Raw genomic sequence first — 23133 nt, forward strand, 5'->3', positions numbered from 1 at the left:
TACCAGCCTTGTCGCCCACATCATACAATCTGCCCTGTTGCTCTCTATTCATTCAGCAGCGTCGGTCACCAGGGCTTTATAATCCGATTGTTTCAAGCTGAGGGAATGGAGTTTAGAACAGGTTACACCCGACTCGAGGTCACTCTCAAGCCAAGTCATGTCAGTCTCAAGACGTACCAATTCCTCATATTTGGCTTTCTTGGCACCAGCAATTAACGACAAAGAATGTCCACGTATAACAGTATTGAAGGCCTCCCACAATGACACAGACGAAGTAACAGACCCCACATTATCAAGGAAATAATGGTTGATAGACTTTATCAGTTCCGAGAGGGTCTTAGGATTCCGGAGATACCAGGGGTTTATGGGAGCCACCCTGTCCTCACTACACACCCCAGCTTCCATGCAGAGCCACAGGGGAGAATGATCCGAGATGCCCCTGGGAAGATGTCTAATTTCTCTGATCGAGGAGGATTGGGCTGCTGGCATTAATAAATAGTCAAGCCTGGAGAGGCTTCCGTGGGCCCCTGAATGGAAGGTATATTGTATTGTAACTGCACCGGGTGCATCACCCTCCAACTGTCTATCAGCCCAAAAGTTTCCAATAACCCACTCAACCACGAATGAGACCTAGCTAAGTCCCTAGGAGGGTAGCGATCCGAAGTACCAGAGACAACCGAGTTAAAGTCCCCACCCAGGATTAAGAGACCTTCAGGAAGCCCTAAAACAACCCGTCCAATATCAGCAAAGGTGGAAGTCTGCAGGCCCGGGGGGACATAAACTGTGAGTATGGAGAGTGTCTTCCCCTCCCATCTACCAGTGAGCGCAGCATAGCACCCTCTGTCGTCAAGTATTACTTCGTCTATTTCAAAGGGGAGAGAGGACCAAACAAGAATGCCCAGCCCCCTAGAGCCAGAGGTGAATCCGGAGTGAGCAACAAGGCAATATCCACGTCTATTCATGGCTTGACATGCGTTACCATTTAAATGTGTTTCTTGCAGAAGAACAACATCAGGGGAATGACGTCGCAAGAACTGCAGCACAACCCCTCGTTTTATCCTATCCCCCAACCCGTTAACATTCCAAGACAGTAGTCTCAACTCACTACCCCCCATTTCCGGAAAGAATTCAGAGTACACCCCACATGGAACACGATCAGAACAAAGGAGAAAACAATACGTTGCCTTGTGAAAAATAACAACACACGAACACCCCCCCACCACCCCCCAACTTGAACCCATTACAACACCCCCCACCCTGCACCCCTGCGTACGACTCAAGAGCCACCCCAACTTGCAGTGTGCCTTTCGCCCGGACATTGAACTAATCTACACAAAGAAACCCAGGAGGAGGAAAGAGTCCCATTTCTCCTCCACCACCCTCGGGCCAATCTCAAATAAGACACAAGAAGACTAGAATAATCGAACTCAGCTGAGAAACAATTGAAGTGTTCAGACATCGGGAACCACAGTGTCACTCCTGCTCCGGCAATCCACCCTCGGCACCGCCAGAGTGCTCTGTTCGATCATCTCTTTTAGGCAAAGAATCAAGCCAGTCACTGACACTGTCTGGACGATCGAAGAAAAATGTCCGATCCTCGTATTCGATCCGAAGCCTCGTTGGAAACAGCATGGCGTATTTAAGGCCCAAATCTCGCAGCCTTCGCTTCACTCCCTGAAACCCCATCCTCTGCCTTTGAACCAATTGGGTAAAGTCCGGGCACCCGGTTATGGCTTCCCACCCGGAACTCGGTGGGCACGTTCTACAGCAAAGAATTTGCTAAGCCCGGTGGGGGCGAGATGATTCAAGACAAGATCTTCCACCAGGAGGTCGGTTGCAGAGTTCTCGGGGTTTTCAGGGACTCCAATAATGCGTACGTTATTGCGCCGGGCCCTGTTTTCGAAATCCTCCAGTCGGTGGGCCATCAGTTCGATTGAAGAGCGCAGGTTGCCGACTTCGGTCTGTATGTCCGAGACGTTGGTAGTCCAACGACTTGACCTTCTCGTTAGTTTTCGCCAGGTCCGCTCTGATCAAGGTGACTTCAACGGCCACCGTATCGATCTTTGAAGCAAGAGCCTCATATTGTTGACCCATAGAAGCCTTCATGCTGGCAATGGCTCTCATGACATCCTGTAGGGACGGTTCAGAACAAGCGGCAGGGTCAGCCTTAGGGTCTTCAGGAGTACGGCTGGTTCCGCCCGGGGATCCCTTAGGATGGGTGTAGCGATCCATCACATTGGTTTGAGTCGGTCCCCCTCAGAGAGGCGTCTTAGTCTTACGCTTCTCGTTGTCGAGTCTGGTGGCCATATTGGAAAAAGTGCCCCGAAGGGGTCCGCGAGACCTGGTGAAAATGGCCGTTTGTAGCGAGGCCAAAAGTCAACAAAAGTGGGCCAAAGTAACGTAAATGCCGAAGCAGCTTGACGCGAGGCGCCCACAGTTGTTGACACACGGCAGAGAGGCAAAGCCAATTCGGATCAAGGGTAGATCTGTGCCGTCTTCCAATCAGACAAGGCCCGGAGTAGGAAAACGAAACTGAAAGTTGAAACGAGGCAGTCAGGGGGAAGCCCCTCTAGCCGTTGGTATTCAACTACTCCACGGCGTACAGGCTAATAGAGCCCCCGGCCTTGTCCTGGGGCAGGCCGCAAAAGTTCCAATCGATGTAGCTGCGGCTCCCGACGTCCATATTAAATTTTCGAAAGAATATTGAGGTCAGCCAAAGTTCGTCTTCAAAAGCCCATATTCGGAATCAGGATATATTTCAGGATAGTTGCGAAGGGTGGCGAGGGTCTCGGGAGCTTTGTGCTCACCTGACCATCTTGGATGCCCGCGAAGCTCCTCCTGTTTTATTTGACTTTTGAAGGGCGTTGAGGCAGCCCATGAGTATACTTTAGTCTTTGAGTTCGTAAGTTGTGATATCGGAGATAATTTGTGATACATCTCCAGCGGCATAATATTTATCGACGCACAGCTGTCTTCATGTTGAATTGTCTTCACTTGGATTTTTCTCACATTCGACTAGCCCCATATGTACATGCCTTTTTGAAGTAAACATCAATATTCCACAATTATCATTGTCCCTTGCATTGTAAACAGACAGAGAGGAATTCTATGTCGATGATTTAGACGATTATCAACTTCATCTTGCGTCGATTTGCCTCAATTGGTGTGACCGCTTAGCCTTGTGGGAATACATCGAATGTCACTGATGTAGAGTTTGGTCGGACATTTTGTCTTCACGCTGCAACACACTTACTTTTATCTTCACGTTGCAAGTCATCACAAAATGATTCACTTTACCACAGTCTATGCATATCTGTCCAATTGCGAGACATTTACCTTCATGTGGAAATGACAGTCCATGTCTGTAACACGTTTGGTTGAGCATTTTGTCTTCACGCTGCAACACACTTTTATCTTCACGTTGCAAGTCATCACAAAATGATTTGCTTTACCACAGTCTATGCATATCTGTCCAATTGCAGGACATTTACCTTCGTGTGGAAATGACAGTCTATGTCTGTAACACGTTTTCTTTTTCTGTGGAGACAGGACATTGTGTCCCTCGGCCTTGAACCTTGTCTTACTTTTCGTGCTCAAGACCGACGCACTTTGGGCGCCTACGGCCTCCATGTCAGTCCCTTGGCAATAAGCACTCTTGTCAGCGCAAGCAGCCTTGAGGACTTGATACAAGCTCAGTTTCCATCAGCATTCGTCGTTGAAATGCATACAACAGACATCCATTGATTACTCCGAGGAGGGTTGCCTTCTCATTATAAATTAATTTAATTTACAGTGATTTACCAAACATCCAGTCTTTGAACAAACTCATTAATGGTCGTACCTGGTCCTTGGCATTCTTGGCTAAATATGTATCTTTTATAATTCACATTTGTCACTGGCTCAAACTTGACACTAAAGGCCTTTTCCATTTGATCAAATGTCTTTTCACCTTCTTGCAAATTCTTGTTCATGGCTTCTTTCACTCCTTCACCGGTCATGTTTCTCAAGATACTTTATACTCTTTTTCATCTATTGCATCTATGAACTCTTCAAAAGTCTCTATCCATCCATCGATCGCCAATATTCTCTTTTTTTGCAATATCACACTCAGTTGGCGGTTTTAAGAATGCAGCAGCCGTGTATACATTGGAGGACAGTAGTGCTCTCTCAGGCACTTCCTGTGGAACTTGATCAAACAGAGCTTTTCTAGCGCCTCGTGATGTGCTGGCTTTGGGGTCAGTCTTAATGGCTTTTGGAGCTTGGATCTCGTCCTGGCTCTCCATCGGAGCTCCGTATGTTATGGCTGTCTAAGGAGTTGTTCTGGGCCCCTTAGGCAGCAGCTTTGGTGGTAGGTCGACCTATTAGTCCCCCTGGACAACTGGCCTTCTCTGGGGCTCTAATGCCCTATGTCCCAAATGTCAGGGCTGCTGCCAATGCAGCAGAATTCGCAGTGCGCAATTGTGCTGGGCAAAGGAGTGCATCTCACTCCTACCTCATTCAGAGAAGCCCCCAAAGGAATGCTGGCCTAAACATGGCAGCTGCTCACTACTTGCTGGGCAGCTGTGCAATCCAAAAAGATGGGCACTGGCACCCTCTGTCCCCCACTGGGATTCTAACAAAATAAATGGGCCCAAACGTTGCAGCTGCCTGCTCTTCACAGGGCACCTGTGGGAATGCACCGTCTGTCCTGGCACTCACTGTGCCTCTGGCGCCCAAAATAATACCCCACAAGCAATGAGGACGGGCAAAGTGCACATGGGAGTCCCGCCCCGGGACTCTGAAAATAAACTCTGCCCCAAATGTTGCAGTTGTCCACTGTCACGTGGGGCAACTGTAATGAAATCTGGCCAACACGGGGAAGAGCAGGGGCCTCTAGTTGGAGATTAGACTGGAGAAGGGCCCAAAACATTGCAGTTGCCCGCTCTGCGGTGCATATGAGAAAATGCCACAAGTACCAACAATGTGCCTCGAGCGGCACCAACACGGCGGTGCATTCAGCCCCCCTCACTCACTGGGGCCGCACTGGCAGATTTCTCTGGGTTCCGGTGGGTGGGAGCAGGCACCAACAACGTGACTCGTCTGTCTCCCAACCCTGGGTCCCTCCTCACCTAGTCGGGCGGTCTCTCTCTTCTTTTGGTCCAAGGAGCGTGGGGTAGGCTCCCGTCCTCTTCCTTTCTCCTTTTCCACAGGAGCGCGGGGTAGGCTCCCGTCTGCTTCCGGCTTCTTGCAGAGCGCACCGCCCACAACCAGGCTGCTCTGCCTGGCTTCCGCGTCGCCGCGGGCAGCGTGGGCCCCTCTTGTAGAACCTCTGTGTTCTCGGCGGCGGCAGCCTCACGCCGGGGGGGCCAGAACCGGCGCGGTGGGCTCCAACTTCGTTTTTTTTTTAAAGTACTAATACGTGGAAACAGCGGCAATGCGAGGTGGGCACCCGCTCTTTCAATAAAGATGATTGCGGGGTGGGCCCCCGCCGGCAGCACACACAATTGCAGGGTGGGCTCCCGCTTCAATAAGGAGCTCAGGGGGGTATCCCAAACGCTGGGATTCCCTTGCAGCCTCGCGCTGCAGAAGGGCCTGCTCCTCTCCCCTTAGGTGACCCAAATACAGCGCTCACGAGGCGCTAGGCCACAAAAGTCCTCAAAAAGGCAGAAATAAGAGAGACCTTGGTGCTGGGGAGACCCCAGCAAAGTGCAGCCGGGAAGGCCAGCACGCAGGGCGGTTCCTCCTGACAGAGTGTCCTCCCAAAGTAAGAACAGCACAACACTTTCATGGGGTCACAGCTCCTACATTTATAGGACAATTTCCTTTGTGTTACAGCATTGGGCTTGGGAAACCAGATGCAATTAATTTTGGAGCACTCGGTTTACCAGGCTCCTCTTCCCTATTGTTAGGTGGGGGCTCAGTGATCAAACGCACCACAGGGGGCGGAGCCAGCATTGTGGAGGGAAGGCACAGCCCTATTCAGGTCCCAGGTGCAACTCCTCTCTTCCATCTGCATGCAGATCTCTCTATTCATCACTGGGCTGACTCGCCCTGTCTCCTGGAGCCAACCACACCATCCAGCCCCTGTCACTCACAAGCCAGACATGTAATTCCCATTAGGCAGGCAGACACACAGCATTGCCAACTTCTAATAGTGGCATTTTTCTACCACTCACCATAAATCTGTGCACACCATTGCACAGCATTTATTTTCATAAGTCCATACATACTAAACTCGTCCCTGCACTCCTCTCATACCAGGAATTACCATGGACACACATATCCCCCCCATGCATTCCTGCGGGAGGGCAGCCCAATCTCACCACAGCCACTCAGAGAGCGCAGACACTCTACGCTGGGCAACAGAGCTAAAGTGCCCAGAGGTCTAAAATCACTACCAGCATGTCAGAGCTTAAGGCAAAAAGTTTAGGGGTGAACATGCAAAAAGGGCCAAGTCCAACACAGATGAAAAGTGGGTGGAGTCTAGGGAAGAGCGAGTGTCGCACTCAGTTGTAAAGTTACAAAATAAACCTTAAACGGCACGGCTGAAGCGGCGAAAGGAGAGGGGGTTGTTTGTAGTGTTGCTTCTGGTGTATGCAGCAGAAGGGGGGTAGGGTTGATGAAGCAATAAGAAAAAAATGTGAGTAGACTGACAGCAAGATACTGGTTACCTTGGACTTCTGCGCATTATATACTAGTATCCCCAAATCTGGGGGGGATTGCCGCCATACAGCTTTTTTTGGAAATCGGAGACACCATTGAACTTGAGCATTCTGGAATGTTAACAGATTTGATTACTGTTGTTTTGGCTAACAATTACTTTATCCGGGGAGTAGTATGATTTTACAGCAAGTTGCAGTAGCTTAGCATGGCCAGATTATCAGGCACAATCTGTTTTAGGATTTCACCATATGCACTTGGCTCTTCACAGGGTATCTGTCAGGATCACACCGGTGTTCTTCTTGTTCTATCTGGTGGTGGTGACTTAACAGCTGCATTTCTTATCCCTATGTCATTGTTACAATTGTGTAAGATACTTTGTATATCCTCTTGCAGCCTTGAACAAGCCTCTATGACGAAACACGTGACGGCTGCCTGTCTGTAATGGATTTTACGTCTCTGACGCAAGAAAGGTTAATAATTGTGGAAACCACAACAAACATCTCTGATCTTGCAGTACTTCTTTACTGGCCACAAGGCATGGCCATTGGACTTCGCTGAGGGCTTCAGTATTCCTCTGCTCATTTGGAAGAGAGGTGTTGGCAGGATAGGCCTCTTTGACTTAACGAGGGGGAGCAGCTGTCACTTATCACAGTTGCACATCAAAAAGGCTCTGCATGAGCACTCTCACAAAGGAGTTATCACTGGTCTTTTGTGACTCCAGACAAGCTGGACCCAGGGCAGGGAGGAAGCAGATGCCTGACACGTCATGGCAGGTGGAAGCCTCTAGAAACTCCTACTAGTGGGCGCCAGGTATAAATATTGGACTCTAGACCGCAAAAGAATAAATGAGGTCCCAGTGCCACCTACTGTCCCTTCTAATACTTCATGCCAATAAAAACAACTCTCAACAAAGTCCCACAAAATTATAGTGTCAGACAATTTACATCAATGACACCTAGTGACCCTCCTAACATATCTCACCATTAAATTGAACTCCCAATGAAGTTCCACAATGCTAAAGTGCAAGATGTTCTCTTGCGAGTAAACTGTGTCTTTATATCGACACTGTTATTCTAACCCTACATGGGGATTGTTTTGCCCATCTTATTCCAATATTATCTTGTGCATATACTGTTATCTCAAGTTGATGCTGCTTCCTATCCTATCATGAACCTATAGCAGTGACCCATCCTTTGTGATGTCTACTAGTCTATGCTGATATTGATATACTACCTGTAATGTGGGTGGATAACTAGTATATATGCTCTCGAAGATAAAGGACGTTTCTGCAGACTGACCAATAAACTCCATCACAACCTCCAGCTCCAAGATACCATGGCCACTAAGAACCGAGTGACATCAACAGACCCTCTGGCGCTTTTCGGCATTCAAGGCCCCCTTTTCCTCAAAGAAATCCTACCAGATCGCCTTGGTGACCTTTTTCCACACGCCTTTGACACTCGCATCCCACTCTTCCAAAGAAGTGTCCACCAACCGTCCACTGAAGGGCCCAATGTTACAATCAGGCGGCCATCTCAGCTATTGGAAGCAGCCTCTTGACCACTATGCACATCTCTGAATGCGTCTCCTGAAGTCTAACTTTGGTTATCCCCAGAAACACCTTCTGAGTATCACTCCAACTTCGGGAGCATGGAAAGATACGCCCCCAACTCATTTCTGCAAAACCTCTCCAAACATGCTGCTAAAAAGTACAAACACAAAATGCTTAAAGAACACCCAGAGACACTAATACCAGACATCTTCTACAATCCAACACACGGAAGTCTTAAAATGGACTTCATCTTCTACACTACGAAACCCACCAAAAGGAGAGAAAACGTCATTCAACACCTTCATGTAACTAATGCTACTAATGTCCCTTATGGATCTAAACAAACTATATCCCTATCCCAGAACTTTAGCGGAGATCGGTCCATAACTATATACAGAAATGGGTACATCCTAATCCAAGACACTGAAAAAAATAATCTATTTTCCACTTTCCGGCTCTCTGCGCCGCCATGCCATTCGCTCCTACCACCACTCCTCCACCCTCTCCCATGTACGCCCTCATCTACTAGCTGAACCTTCTACTACCAAACCCCCTCGCACTCCCCCACCTCTACCCCCCTACAGCCTCTCTGATCCCCAGACGCATTGAAGCTTCTGTTTCGATACCAAAACTACTTGCCCCCTCTCCATGGCACACCTCCACTGCCCAGCTTGACTTATCTATCCCTCTGGAATCGACTTAGTCCTCTAACCACAGCAGGCTGGATACTACATTAGCCCAGGAGCGGCTAGTGCAGGTAAGAGCAGTGGGGGTCCAAAGGAATGCGACAGACAACGACAAGGGAAAATTAAATAAATCATTTCCCCCTCATTGTCATCTATTGAATCCCCCCACCCAGCCCCACCACTCTTACCTGCACGGGCCGCTCCTGCATTAGCCTCCGCCACAAACTCTGACGAGCTCCATCACACTCCACTTCCTACCACTGACCCAACCGCCACTCAACTGATCCCTACAACAGCCCAGCTTGAACTCACAATCAACACTATTCTGGATGAAATCTCTTAAGAACGCAAAGATTACCTACTTCCAGCCCCAGCTTCACGCATCTATAGCGAACACTGATCCTGCCACAAACATACACTCTGATCCCCAATCCTTTACCCCTAGACAAACTATCCCCTATATCCATCACCAACTCAAACATAGATGCACCACGACTGAAATCACGCTAGGGGAAGCTGAAATGATGAGCAACACCTATGACAATGCCCAGAGCAAGCCTTGTCGCCGCCAGATCCCGGTCATCCTTGGCACGAGTAGAACCCTGAACACCACTCGCGCTCCCAGGCGACCTACCCAAATAACAACCATCCAACCCTGTCAGCCTGGTCCAAGATCACTCCCTACGCGTTGCTGCATGCTACTAAACTGTCAGTCAGCAGTGAAGCATGCCACTCAAATAGCCGAAACCATCCTAGGACACAAAATTGACTTCTGCTTTCCAACTGAAACCCAGCTGAACGACCACTCATCCTATTTTATCAATTTCCTCAACCCACAGGGCTTCTCAATCATCCGTACGACCACTAAGATCGTATTGGTGGTGGATTAACCATTATACACAAAAACTATCTGTGCTTACCTCCATTCTTCAACACGAAATACCTTACCTTTGAATATGTAGGAGTTCAACTCTCGTCCAAAGGCCCCAACTCTATCAAAATTCATGTCATCTATCACCCACCTGGTTGAAAATGACAAATTTTTGAGGACTAATTAAACCTTTTAACGCAAAACTGCCTTAAAGGCAACACAGACATTCTATTAGGAGACCTGAACCTGCACTTGAACAATGCCGATGATCCAACAGTACAAGCCCTATCCACCCTCCTGGAAGCGAACGATCTCACCCAACACTGCAATAAACAAACTCATACCAAGGACTCTACCCTTGATGCAATCATCTCTAAGCAGAACACCTTATCCCTCCGTTCTATCCTAACCACTGACTGGACTCACCACCACCTAATTCTTTTTAATCTCAATGCCATCCAACCAAAGGCCCATCCCCAAAATACCCGGCACAAGCACTGAGCGAGGAACATACATTGAATCTCCCAGGCAGAGTTAGAAGCGTTAGTCAGTTCCAAAATTCCAAGGTGGTGATCTCACCGCCCACAACAACAGACAATTGCAAAAAACACAGTTGATGGACAGAATGTAGAACAATGTCATACATTCACCCCAGTACAAGGATCTGGGCCTAAATCCATCGTTTTTTTGCACTCCACACCACCCTGGGTTAGACACTGGCTATATGGAAATCAGCTCTGACCCTGTGCCTCATGGGAACAGTCCAGTCCGAACTACCAAGCCATGTCTTTCCCAGACAGGAATCAAGCATCCAAGGACCGGTTTCTGGCTATCAGCCTTCATCAGCCTGGATAGCTTGACTCCAGTGGTGTGGAGAGCCTGGGACTCACGTCTGAGCATACCCAGCACACTCGGGTGAAAATTGCAAAAAACACAGTTGATGGACAGAATGTAGAACAATGTCATACATTCACCCCAGTACAAGGATCTGGGCCTAAATCCATCGCTTTTTTGCACTCCACACCACCCTGGGTTAGACACTGGCTATATGCAAATCAGCTCTGACCCTGTGCCTCATGGGAACAGTCCAGTCCGAACTACCAAGCCATGTCTTTCCCAGACCGGAATCAAGCATCCAAGGACCGGTTTCTGGCTATCAGCCTTCATCAGCCTGGATAGCTGGACTCCAGTGGTGTGGAGAGCCTGGGACTCGCGTCGGAGCATACCCAGCACACTCGGGGTGAAAATTCCCAGACCGGAATCAAGCATCCAAGGACCGGTTTCTGGCTATCAGCCTTCATCAGCCTGGATAGCTGGACTCCAGTGGTGTGGAGAGCCTGGGACTCGCGTCGGAGCATACCCAGCACACTCGGGGTGAAAATTGCAAAAAACACAGTTGATGGACAGAATGTAGAACAATGTCATACATTCACCGCAGTACAAGGATCTGGGCCTAAATCCATTGTTTTTTTTGCACTCCACACCACCCTGGGTTAGACACTGGCTATATGCAAATCAGCTCTGACCCTGTGCCTCATGGGAACAGTCCTGTCCGAACTACCAAGCCATGTCTTTCCCAGACCGGAATCAAGCATCCAAGGACCGGTTTCTCGCTTTCTGGCTTCATCAGCCTGGATAGCTTGACTCCAGTGGTGTGGAGAGCCTGGGACTCACGTCTGAGCATACCCAGCACACTCGGGGTGAAAATTGCAAAAAACACAGTTGATGGACAGAATGTAGAACAATGTCATACATTCACCCCAGTACAAGGATCTGGGCCTAAATCCATCATTTGTTTGCACTCCACACCACCCTGGGTTAGACACTGGTTATATGCAAATCAGCTCTGACCCTGTGCCTCATGGGAACAGTCCAGTCCGAACTACCAAGCCATGTCTTTCGCAGACCGGAATCAAGCATCCAAGGACTGGTTTCTGGCTATCAGCCTTCATCAGCCTGGATAGCTTGACTCCAGTGGTGTGGAGAGCCTGGGACTCGCGTCTGAGCATACCCAGCACACTCGGGGTGAAAATTGCAAAAAACACAGTTGATAGACAGAATGTAGAACAATGTCATACATTCACCCCAGTACAAGGATCTGGGCCTAAATCCATCGTTTTTTTGCACTCCACACCACCCTGGGTTAGACACTGGCTATATGCAAATCAGCTCTGACCCTGTGCCTCATGGGAACAGTCCAGTCCGAACTACCAAGCCATGTCTTTCCCAGACCGGAATCAAGCATCCAAGGACCGGTTTCTGGCTATCAGCATCATCAGCCTGGATAGCTTGACTCCAGTGGTGTGGAGAGCCTGGGACTCACGTCTGAGCATACCCAGCACACTTGGGGTGAAAATTGCAAAAAACACAGTTGATGGACAGAATGTAGAACAATGTCATACATTCACCCCAGTACAAGGATCTGGGCCTAAATCCATCGGTTTTTTGCACTCCACACCACCCTGGGTTAGACACTGGCTATATGCAAATCAGCTCTTACCCTGTGCCTCATGGGAACAGTCCAGTCCGAACTACCAAGCCATGTCTTTCCCAGACCGGAATCAAGCATCCAAGGACCGGTTTCTGGCTATCAGCCTTCATCAGCCTGGATAGCTTGACTCCAGTGGTGTGGAGAGCCTGGGACTCACGTCTGAGCATACCCAGCACACTCGGGGTGAAAATTGCAAAAAACACAGTGGATGGACAGAATCTAGAACAATGTCATACATTCACCCCAGTACAAGGATCGGGGCCTAAATCCATCGTTTTTTTGCACTCCACACCACCCTGGGTTAGACACTGGCTATATTTTTGTACTAACACTTCCGATGGTGCACAGTGTTCACAATCCACGAACTGGTCTGCAGGAAAGTGGGTGCGCGACTCACAAAGCTGGCAAGGGATAGCCACCTGTACAATATCCTGGCCTTACTCCGCTAAACAATGGTGACGAATCTATTTAAAAATCACGAGGCAGAAGAAAAAACAAGCAACAGATGCTTGTTTGACAAAGGACCTTTTTATTCTGGCTAATTAAGCAGTTGGAAAGCCACGCTATGAAAGAAGGCTAATTAACCCCTAGGAGAAGGAAGGCAATACTGCACAGGCCCAGCTGCTGAATGTGACAAGATTACCATTTCCCTAAAGTTGAAGGGCAAAACCTAGGCGCAGCAACGGCGTTACAGAGCAAGCATGCTTCACTGTGCTTCGGATGACATCTAAAAGAATGCTGGACCGGGAAACATGACAAATGCCATACACTACAAATTTCAGAATCACCTCGTATCCTGCTGCCTCTATGACATAATCCCAGTCACAAAATCCCATTCTTAGTTGAATGTCACTCTCCTGTTTGCCCTCTGCAGGCAGCACTGCCTCCCCACACGTAAGGATCACAGGAGACCATTATCCACACAACGTACGCTACCAACACTTACGCACCCCCTTATCCCTGTGCCTACAATATCACTACTCACCGCTGTAGCCACTAATCCCCAGCCCACGGCACAGTACACTCAAGGAAGCCGCCATAGCTGCTAGGCTGGCGGTTTTGCAGTGACGACACCAGTGCGCGCCACTCGCGGGAATAATTGAATCGGAGGGAAGCGAGTGTACAGCGATCAAGTGGCAAGCATAAACTCAGGGAATCGGAGAGTAAGCGTAAACGTTTCAGTCCGATGTGTGCATGCGAAGGATGAAGTAAGGCGTACTCGGAGGCTGAGCCAAATGACACATTTGCATGGCTTGCATGACACTTAGTATCCCGAGTAAAAGCAAGGCAGTAATGCTGGTATAAATAGATACATTTAAAAAATGACTCCCTTTTAAGAATTAAATGTTTTCTAAAGTCCTTGAAATATCTGCACAAATTACTAAAGTGCTGATGCCAGAAAGGTGACAGTAAAACAGACAACGCGCGTTAGGTGCACAGATCCTATCAGTGCAGCTCACTGTCAATATCACAAGCTGGGGCAGTTAGGCACAGATCAGAACTACAGTAGGCATATGGTATTGAGTGCAAACTTAGCCAAAAGGCAGCGGAGAGCTGCACAGGTTCAAAGGCAGGAATACGTTCAACGAGTCATCGGAGAGAGTTAGCTGGTTCTTGGAGAAAAGTTAACTTTTTCTTCATTGTGCTGTAGTGTTCGTTAAGAAGGCGAATCTTAAACTCTATCCTAAATAGGTATCCCGGTAGGCATGATCTCTGGTATCACAGCTCGCGGGTATGTATGTAGGGAGCTGCCGAAAGGCATCAGACACGAAGACTACAGCCCTCCCCCAATCCCCATTCCCTGAAGAAGTTCTCTCAGCCCGTTCCGATGGAGGCGGGGAAGGCGCGTCAACCGCAGAAACAAAGACGGCTCCCGGAGAGCCCGCCCGCCCGCCTTCCCCATCCCGGTGAAAGCCCGAGGTCCACTCACCAGCCAGCCGGAGGGGTGAGAATGAGAGGCGGAGCCACACAGACGACGCGGGGAAGGCACAGCCCCAGCTTTGTGCATGCACTCGAGGACCGGCTGCGGCGAATACCCCAGAGAGTGGACCATGGCAAAGACTGCTCCCGGAGACTCCGCCCGCCCGCCTTCCCCATCCCGGTGAAAGCCCGAGGTCCACTCACCAGCCAGCCGGAGGGGTGAGAATGAGAGACGGAGCCGCACAGACGACGCGTGGAAGGCACAGCCCCAGCTTTGTGCATGCACTCGAGGACCGGCTGAGGCGAATACCCCAGAGAGTGGACCATGGTCGCTGAGACTGTTGATGCAGTGGGAACCGTGTTTAATAGACTTCGCACTTAAGAACACTTTTTATTTTCCTAGAGCGGCAGCTAGGCCTTGTGTGAAAGTACAGCGCAAATTAAGAACAAGGGATAGTTACCTCATGTCCGGTGCTGCTCGAGCAGCAAAATGGCGGCCCCAAACATCAGAAAATTTCAGATTCGTGGGCGTGTTTTTGAGTTCTGAGTGACGGGTGACGTTATAGGGCTAAAGAACGAAATAAACACGCCCCCGAATCCGAAAGAGAAGGGGCTTTATTGGAGTGACTCCATTCTCCTCCAATGGCTGGCCTCTGTTTAGGAAGCCAGCCAATGGAGGAGAATAGAGGAGAGAGGCGGGTTCAAAGCCCCTAACTCCAAATCATTAATTCTTCGAGACTGCGCCCCTCACTGCTTCGCAGTGAGAAGCGAAAATCCCTCGACCTAAAAAATGGGAGAACTACTTGACATAGAATCCCCTTTGAAACTCAAGAAATCATAAGTATTCCTTCCAGATCTTGGTTTAACAACGACCTTAACAAAGAGGCAACAACTCCGATTGGCTGAAAGAAACTGGAGACAACAACCCTTGTTAACACATCTTGAGATACTGGGAGCTAAACGCATAAAATACAAAAAACATATCTTCAGAGAAAAATCCCCCTTCTTCTGAGTACAACTTGACCGTTCTAGGAACAGACCTAAAGACCTTCTCAACATCATCAAACAGCAAACCTCCTCTTTCCCTCAACACTCAATAAATGACTCTACCATGCACTGCGAAGAGTTTGCAACATTCTTCTCTGAAAAAATATCTAACATTGAAATCTCTCTTGACCCACCCATCTTTCATCCTACACCAAAGATGTCCCCACTAGCAAAGAGGGTCTACCCAAGGCCCTACCTACAACTAATGGTCGTCTCACCAAACTCACCCTATGCCAGTTGGACTGAATTCGACGATGTCCTTTAAGAAGAAGTGCTCAAATTATTCACTTGCATTAAACCAACATCGCACATTTCCGATTCCCTCCTTCCTGAGCGTATCAAGAATCTCAGTCACTTCATATCTCGCCTGCATGGACCAAAATCATCAACTCCTCCTTTTCGAGAAGCCCCATGCCAACCTCCCTCAAACTCTGCCAAGTCATCCCCCTCATCAAACAACACAGACGCCGACTAGAACAACCGTAACAATTACAGACCTATATTTATTCACATTTACCTTCAGAAGCATGTCTCATCAAAGCACAAGAGTGCCTGACGAACTTAGAAGTCCATACGCTGGTACTTTTCAGACTGGATTTTTGAAACTCTTTCCTGTCTGGCCTTCCCCGAGAAAATTAGCATCACTGAGAGAAATGCTTCATACAGTTATCCTCTTTGTGACAGGTCACAAATTGTTTAAATCACATTTCTTCTATACTTCGCATCCTACAATGGCTTCCAATTGAAGCAACAGACCAATGTAACACTGAATGCATCACCCACAAAGCCCTCCACAACTCCACACCCTCCTACATGGTTGAAAAACTCAAAATCCCTGGATCTGAATAAGGATTGAGAATTCGTAAAGTCCTCCTGCTGGAACAAGCGACATTCAGGCAAGAACGCTTTATAAAGCTCGCCTTCTCTGCCAGCGTTACAAGGATATGGAACTCCCTCCCACAACCACCTTGAACAACCACAAGTCTTGCCACAATTAAAAAGGAACTCAAAATCCTCCTATTTGAGAGATGCTTTGAATAATAAATCTGTGATCGCATTTCTGCATTCACTTTTCCAATGTATCCAGATATTAACTGTTTGAACTTTCTCCCCTGACGTGATCTGTGGGATTAGTCTATTGCTTATCTGTTATTTTATGGCACATCTAATCTGCATTTTGGTGTGTCTTCTTTAGAAAAGTGCTTCAATGACCTTCAGCCAAGATTGTACTATATAAAACCACAAAAATAAACACATTTGGTATAATAAAGAGAAACCAGAAAAAACATCTTTTTGAAAAGTTTGTGCAGATATGTCAAAAGTTATTAGCAAAGAAATAATTGCTTTTCAATAGAAACTCTTATAACCACAAACTACGTGGGAGGGAAGGAAGGAAGAGCGCGGAGAGAGTGTGAGAGAGAGAGAGGGTGAGAAAGAGAGAGAATCTACCACACTCCATCCAATCCACCCGATCTACCCCATTCCACCCAATCTATCACTCTCCACTCCATCCATTCAAACCCACTCCATCCAATCCACCCCACTACAATCCACCCAATCTACCCCATTCAACTCCACCCTAATCTATCCCACAACACTCTACTTCAATCTATCTAATTCCACTGCACCCCATTCTACCGAAACCTACCCCATTCTAATCTAATCCACTCCACCCTACTCCAATCTACCCTACCCCACTCCACCCCAAACGTACGTATCCCAATCTACCCCACTCAAATCTACTCCAATCAATTCCACCACCCTCTACCCCACCCCAACCAAATCTAACCTAACCTATACCACTCTATATAACTACACTCCATTCTACTCCATTCCAATGTACCACAATCCAATCTACTCCACCCCAGTCTTCCCCACTCTACTCCAATCTATCTCATTTCACTCCACTCTTTCCTAATCTATCCCACTCAAATCCACCCCAATCCATCCTACTCCACGTCAATCTACTCCACTCCACCCAAATCTATCCCAATTCAATCTAACCCACTTGACTCCAATCTACAGCAGTCCACTCTACCCCAATCTATCCCCCTTCTATCTACCCCACCTGATCCCATGCCACTAACTTTTTGCCATGCCGAACAGCAGTCACACTGGTGTACATAATGGCTATAACTTATTGCCAAAGTCAATAGCTTTCGGATAGGAGACACCTATTTGCTTTGACAATGCTTATTTTCACTGGCTTTTTTTTATCATATACACACGCAACAGTTCCATCAGCCAACTCCAAGCAGGCACAGGTGTTCAACGGTGCCTGGGCACAGCAGGGGATTCCCTAAAGGGCCTGGCTTATGTTTTTATTTTTAAGGGTTTCCGGACACTTTCCTGGGGTTCCCGGACCCTTGCAAATGAACATCACAAATGTCCACCAGGGTACAAGGACAATTACTGTGCCTGCGCTGACACCTGCCTAAGGTTTGCGGACCTCAAGGGTCATGATGTGGAATCCAACCTCTGTCTCAGAATCAGACATTTCTTTCTACATTTTAACATTAGGCAGCCGCTGAGCCAGGGAGAGACAGGATGGCAACACAGCTCTTTATGGCTTCTTTAGTATTCTTACAGGATGCGGGGAACACGTCTCTTCATCATGTAATGGTTCAAGATATAGCCAGTCAATCAGGGATCTTCAGGTCTGCAGACCTAACTTTGGGTTTACGTATCCAAAATGGATGGGCGATAAGCTCCCTCAACCAATCGGATCCAATATATTTTTACATTTGCGTCCACTAGTCCAGATGCACGGACCATTCGTGGGCTAAAGGTCCCGCTAGCTCTATCTTAAAGGACTAGTGGCTTAATTTGAGGACCACCAGTTATTATATGTGTATATATAATTATATTACATAGGATTCTGTAATCCCTGTATAAATGACAGTCTCTACTTTCTTTATATAATCAGAAATTTGTGATGCACCAAGTCAGTGATTATGAAGAAAAGACGTCAGAACTTGGCTTTTATAAGTTATTACAGTCGAGTCCTGAGGGCACAATGCCTGCTGCCAGCGCCAGCAGCTGATGTGAAAAGAAGGTCAAGTCACGAAGCATAATTGAAGCAGCTGTTTAAAGCAACAAACAGAACTTTGCTTTTATTACTTCTGCTGTATGTTACTAGTTTACTATGAGAAGTAGAGGGATTATGTTTATTAGTTTCCTTAGATGAAGGAAGGGTGGAATCTTTCTGCATGTTTCTACACGTTCCGAGCTAGTGCAGCTTTTTTTAAATGGGCTTTTATTGAACTGTTTCTAATATCTTTTTGCAACAAATATCTAACAGTTTTTTAATGTTTACTTTTGCACAAGAGGTTTTATGTTCATTCTTCATGTTTGCAAACTTGTGAGCTGGTGCATATGTAGGAGCTACGCACCAAGCTTTGTGGGAAAGGTGATGGTGTGACCATGTATTATACGGTGTGACCATGTATTATACGGGATAAAGTATCACCTGGTGCATATTATAATATTATTGCAAGTCACCTCAGAGTTCCATAACCTTATAAAGGAATTCTGCCTTCCTCGTTCCTCTATATGGTTATGGAACAACTTGTTGACTTGCAATATCTTAGAAGGTGCGGCAGGGGGTACTTTATCCCTAATATATTTTCACTGAATATGGTTAAAGTGAAGTTGTAGATGGCTTTGTTAAAACACCTTAATGGGTCTTTAAAAAATCAGAAATTCACTTACAAACAAGGGTAAAGTGTATATATGGTTAAGACTGAAAGCTGAACAAACTCCTGATATGTGCAAGTTATGGTTAGAACCACAATCCGTCAGTCACACTACGGGTGTGCAAACCCCAACTCAGTATGTTACATGTGATGATGCAATGACATTTTACACAGTTAGTGAGTTTGCTAAAGGCAGGATGCTGCTGTAGGGAGATCATGGCTACTTTTGTCTGCCCCTAAAACAATTAACTCTCTTTACTGAGCTAGAGGTTGGGAGGGTGAACTCACAAGTGACACATAACCAATCAGTTTGTGTATCTGTCTACCATGAGGTGGTGTGCACTCCTGGAGAACCCTGCAGTGGCCACAACATCCCTGGTCTGCCCTGCTGTTGAGGCTGACTAGGATTTTTCTATCAGGCACTGGAGATGACTGCATCTTACCCAATGTAACTCTGCAAATGGAAACACAGTTCCCTCTCTGCCCTGCGCATGTCTGCTATTCTCAATGAACACCACATCACTTGCATCCGACTATTAAGTGTGATTCTGGCCAGTAATTCCTCCAATGTATAGCGCTATTTCCAGTTCCTCAGCCTGGAATGGCGACGAACAAGGAAGGACGGGAGCTACTGGCCTACTTGTCTCATGCAGAGTCCCATAACCAGGCCTGTTTCTGCACAGGAAGGATGCAGTCCTGTGTGGAAACAGAGAAGAGTGCAGGGACACATCTGCACCATGTGTACTCGTACTCTGGGGGTCAGTATCGCTCAGGGGGTTCCATTCAAGCCAAAATGACCCCCTCGGAGACTTTCTAAAATCTGCCCTTATGCATTCTAAAGAGGTTACATGTGTTAGTTTACTCCGCGTGTCCATGTATAGCGAAACACATACCTGGGGTGGCTTTGGACGGCAATAAATGTAATTTTGTATTTCCTCTCTCCAATGAGTCTTCATCTGCAGTATTTGTATCAAGTTCTAGGAATGATGGAGGCACAGACTGACCCCGCTCCTCTGGACAGAGCCGTTCTGGCTTGCAGTTCTGATGTTGATCCTGTGATTCAGAGTGCAGTAACTTGTTGTTCTGATCTGAGCCCTGTGCATCAGTACAGGGAGTTTCTAGCTTGTAGTTCCAATTTGAATCCTGCTCCTCAGGGTGCAGTGGTTCCACCATGATGTTCTGATCTGGTTCCTGTGCTTCAGGAAGCACTGACTCTAGCTCTCGGTCCTGTGCCGCAGTGTGCAGTGGTCCTAGCTTGTACTTCTGATCTGAACCGTGTGCATCAGTACAGGCCGTTTCTAGATTGTCATTTTTATCTGATTCCTGTACTTCAGGACGCATTGATTCTAGCTCGTAGTTTACGTTTGAATCCTGCGCATAAGGAAGTTCCTGCTTCAAGCATAGGTGTTGCTGGAGGCACTGGGTTTGTTGTGTCCCCAACTCATCAAAGGACAACAGCCCAGACTCTAAGTGTTCATCTGATGACATCCCATCAGGTGACAGGGGCTGTAGGCTGCGGTTCTCCTGGGTATCTTGGAAATCAAAACACATCAATTCTTCCTCCAAGGGATCATCAGGTCCGTTCCCATCTGGTAGCGTGGGTTGTATACGGTGGTTTTGCTGTGGTTCGTGTCCTTCAGGAAATAGCGGGTGTGGGCAGAGGTTTTGTTGCTGGTCCCAGCTATTAGCAGACAATGGGGATGGTTCTTGCTTCAGGTGCTCATCTGGTTCCCTCTTTTCTGGGAATGCTGATTGTACGCTCTGGTCTTGTTGTAGTGTCTGCCCATTAACACATTCCGAGTGAAGACACCGCTTTGCCTCCAATGATCTGCATGGAGGATCTGTCTGAGGGCACCGGGATAAAGTACAATCCTGCTGTACTCCATTTTCATCTGGAAACCCAGGTTGCAGGCACTGGTCTCGCTTCCACTTGTGTACGTCTGGAAACCCAGGTTGCAGGCACTGCTCTCGCTTTGACTCGTGTACATCTGGAAACCCAGGTTGCAAGCACTGGTCCTCCTGTGGGTCACATCTATATGGAAACATTGGCTGTAGATAAAGGTTTGGCTCCTCTGGACGCTCTTGAAGATAGGTTGGAGAAGAGAGCGTACAGTCCTGCTTTGGTGCATGCCCATCAGAGAACACCGGCTGACGACTCAAGCTCGGTTCACCTGGCCTATCAGGTTGAAGTGTCGCAGGAGACAGGCTAACAGCACAATCTCTTATGCTCACCGGACAGACCATCTCCAAAGACACTGCACCATTATCTAGAAAACCTTGATCCTTTTCTATCCAGATTTTCTTAATCAGTCCAGCGACTCTAGAAGGTACGTCCTCCACAGTATTCATCAGGTTCTCCAGTTTGGCTTCCAACTCCTCCAGCATGGAGAGAAGGATAATGTGAGGCAGGTTCTCTGACAGCGGTTCCATGTCCTGGTCCCTTTGAGCATCATTTCGGGATCTTGAAGTTGAGACGTCATGGAGAGGTAAAGACGGGACTGTCGCTCTTACGGATTCACGTGAACACTGCGCTGTCACTTTCTTTCCTGGAGCCCGTCTTCTGGCCATTCTGGTAAATTGATGTTCAAGTCTGCAGAGGAGAGGAAAAGAGAAAAGACAACACGTTATCACAGGACAGTTAGGTCAAAATACTCCTTCCTGTCTCACCAACATAGTGTGATCAGAGGAAATTGCAAAATTCTGAAACCAGAAACAAATTCAATCATTAAAATTTAGCAATATCCATAACATAGTTCATATATTATGAAAGGCATTGATTTGAAATGCATTTTCAACACTATGTCTTTTCCTTGGTCTGCTCAAATTGCACACTTTTATGAAAAAAATGTAATACTGTAACAGCCTTGCAGCAATGAAAGGCTTATAAAACCCTAGCAGACAAGACTGCGCTATCATCCTCACTTGCACTGTACATCTCTCTTTTGCAATATTCAGTTCAGTGACTGAAGCACGCGCCAACATACCAAACCTCTACAGGAGCTACAAAATACTTCTAATGTCATTACATATATATAGAGCATGTTCAACCTGGGGTTTCTTGGAACTAAATCAGAAATACATAAAAGAGGAGATAACCAATCAGGCCAGGGAAGAATCTAGCATGAATAGGCTTGTGGGCTGTCAGATTTCTGGGGCAACACTTGAAGTTAGATTCAAAATGGATTTCGCTGGGAGAGAGATCCGAATGGAAGGAGCTTGTACCAAAGCTGCGTCCACCTGATCTGATCCTCTGTAATTTTGGAATAGAAAGTAAATTCAAGCGAGGAGAACTCTGCTTTTGTACGGGTGAATGCCTTTCCACCTGGCTTGCAATGAAGTGAGGGGCTAGACCTCTCGACCATTTAGAGGTGAGGCAGAGGGTCTGAGAGTGGATTTGTTATTTCAAAATAGGTGTGGCGCGTGCCCACCTCTGAAGATGATGTAGTAAACAATCTGTGTCGCTGTGAATAACTTGTAGGCTATGAATGGTGATACTGGGCATTCTTACAAATACTCGGTTGGCATGATGAGATCTAGATAGGACTGCGGCCACCACTATTGCTTTTCTTGGCTAAAGTGGGAGGAGAGGGGTTAGTTTCTGAAGTAGTTTCAGCACAAATCTGTATTTAGGTCCTACTGCTTCAGCAGCTGGGTCTTGCTAAGATTGCTATCGATTATCACTCAGAGGCTTTTAGCTGTGGATTTAGGCTCCGGTAACAATCTCATTTTTGTTGTAGAGTAAAGTTGGTTCCAAAGATTGGTCTTATTCTTTCGAATTATAATCTCAGTTGTAGCTGATTCAACCTCATCAAGTAATCATTAAATTGCATCATATTTTGAGGCTGGAGTGGTGAGGCTGACATTCCATCGATAAGAATTGTCTGAGAGCTGGTGTAGTTATAAAGCTTCGAACTTCTTGAAGACAGCTCTCTGACCAATAGTTTTTGCAGGTTAAGCGAGCAGAGGTATTGCCCTATAATTCTTGGTTATATCCGGGACTTCTCCCTGGTTTTTAAGTATCAGGAGCTCTACAGCATTTTGAAACGCGCTTGGAGCGACAGCTTGAGCTGCTGAATTGATGAAAACGCTCTGCAGGGGATTGCTCAAGACCTTGCTTTTCGACAGAGACGCAGCACCCTCAGCGCCCAGATATTCTTGGGGGTTCACTTTATAAATGCTGATTGATCGATTGATGAGGTCAGAGATTCCATGGCTGCTGGAGGGCAAGG

At 47.4% G+C, this 23133-nt stretch overlaps 1 protein-coding gene across 1 annotated transcript in view; it reads right to left on the minus strand.

The window, feature by feature from the left end:
- LOC147737050 (uncharacterized) overlaps positions 1-21472 on the minus strand; it is a 274478-nt gene extending 253006 nt beyond the window's left edge. The window contains exon 1 of the mRNA XM_086922674.1: positions 19798-21472. Coding sequence (XP_086778800.1) covers positions 19798-21472 — 1675 coding nt within the window. The remainder of the gene's footprint in view (positions 1-19797) is intronic.
- Between the last annotated feature and the right edge of the window lie 1661 nt (positions 21473-23133).

This window comes from Lissotriton vulgaris, chromosome 1_1 (assembly GCF_964263255.1).
Source record: "Lissotriton vulgaris chromosome 1_1, aLisVul1.2, whole genome shotgun sequence".
Classification (NCBI taxonomy): domain Eukaryota; kingdom Metazoa; phylum Chordata; class Amphibia; order Caudata; family Salamandridae; genus Lissotriton; species Lissotriton vulgaris.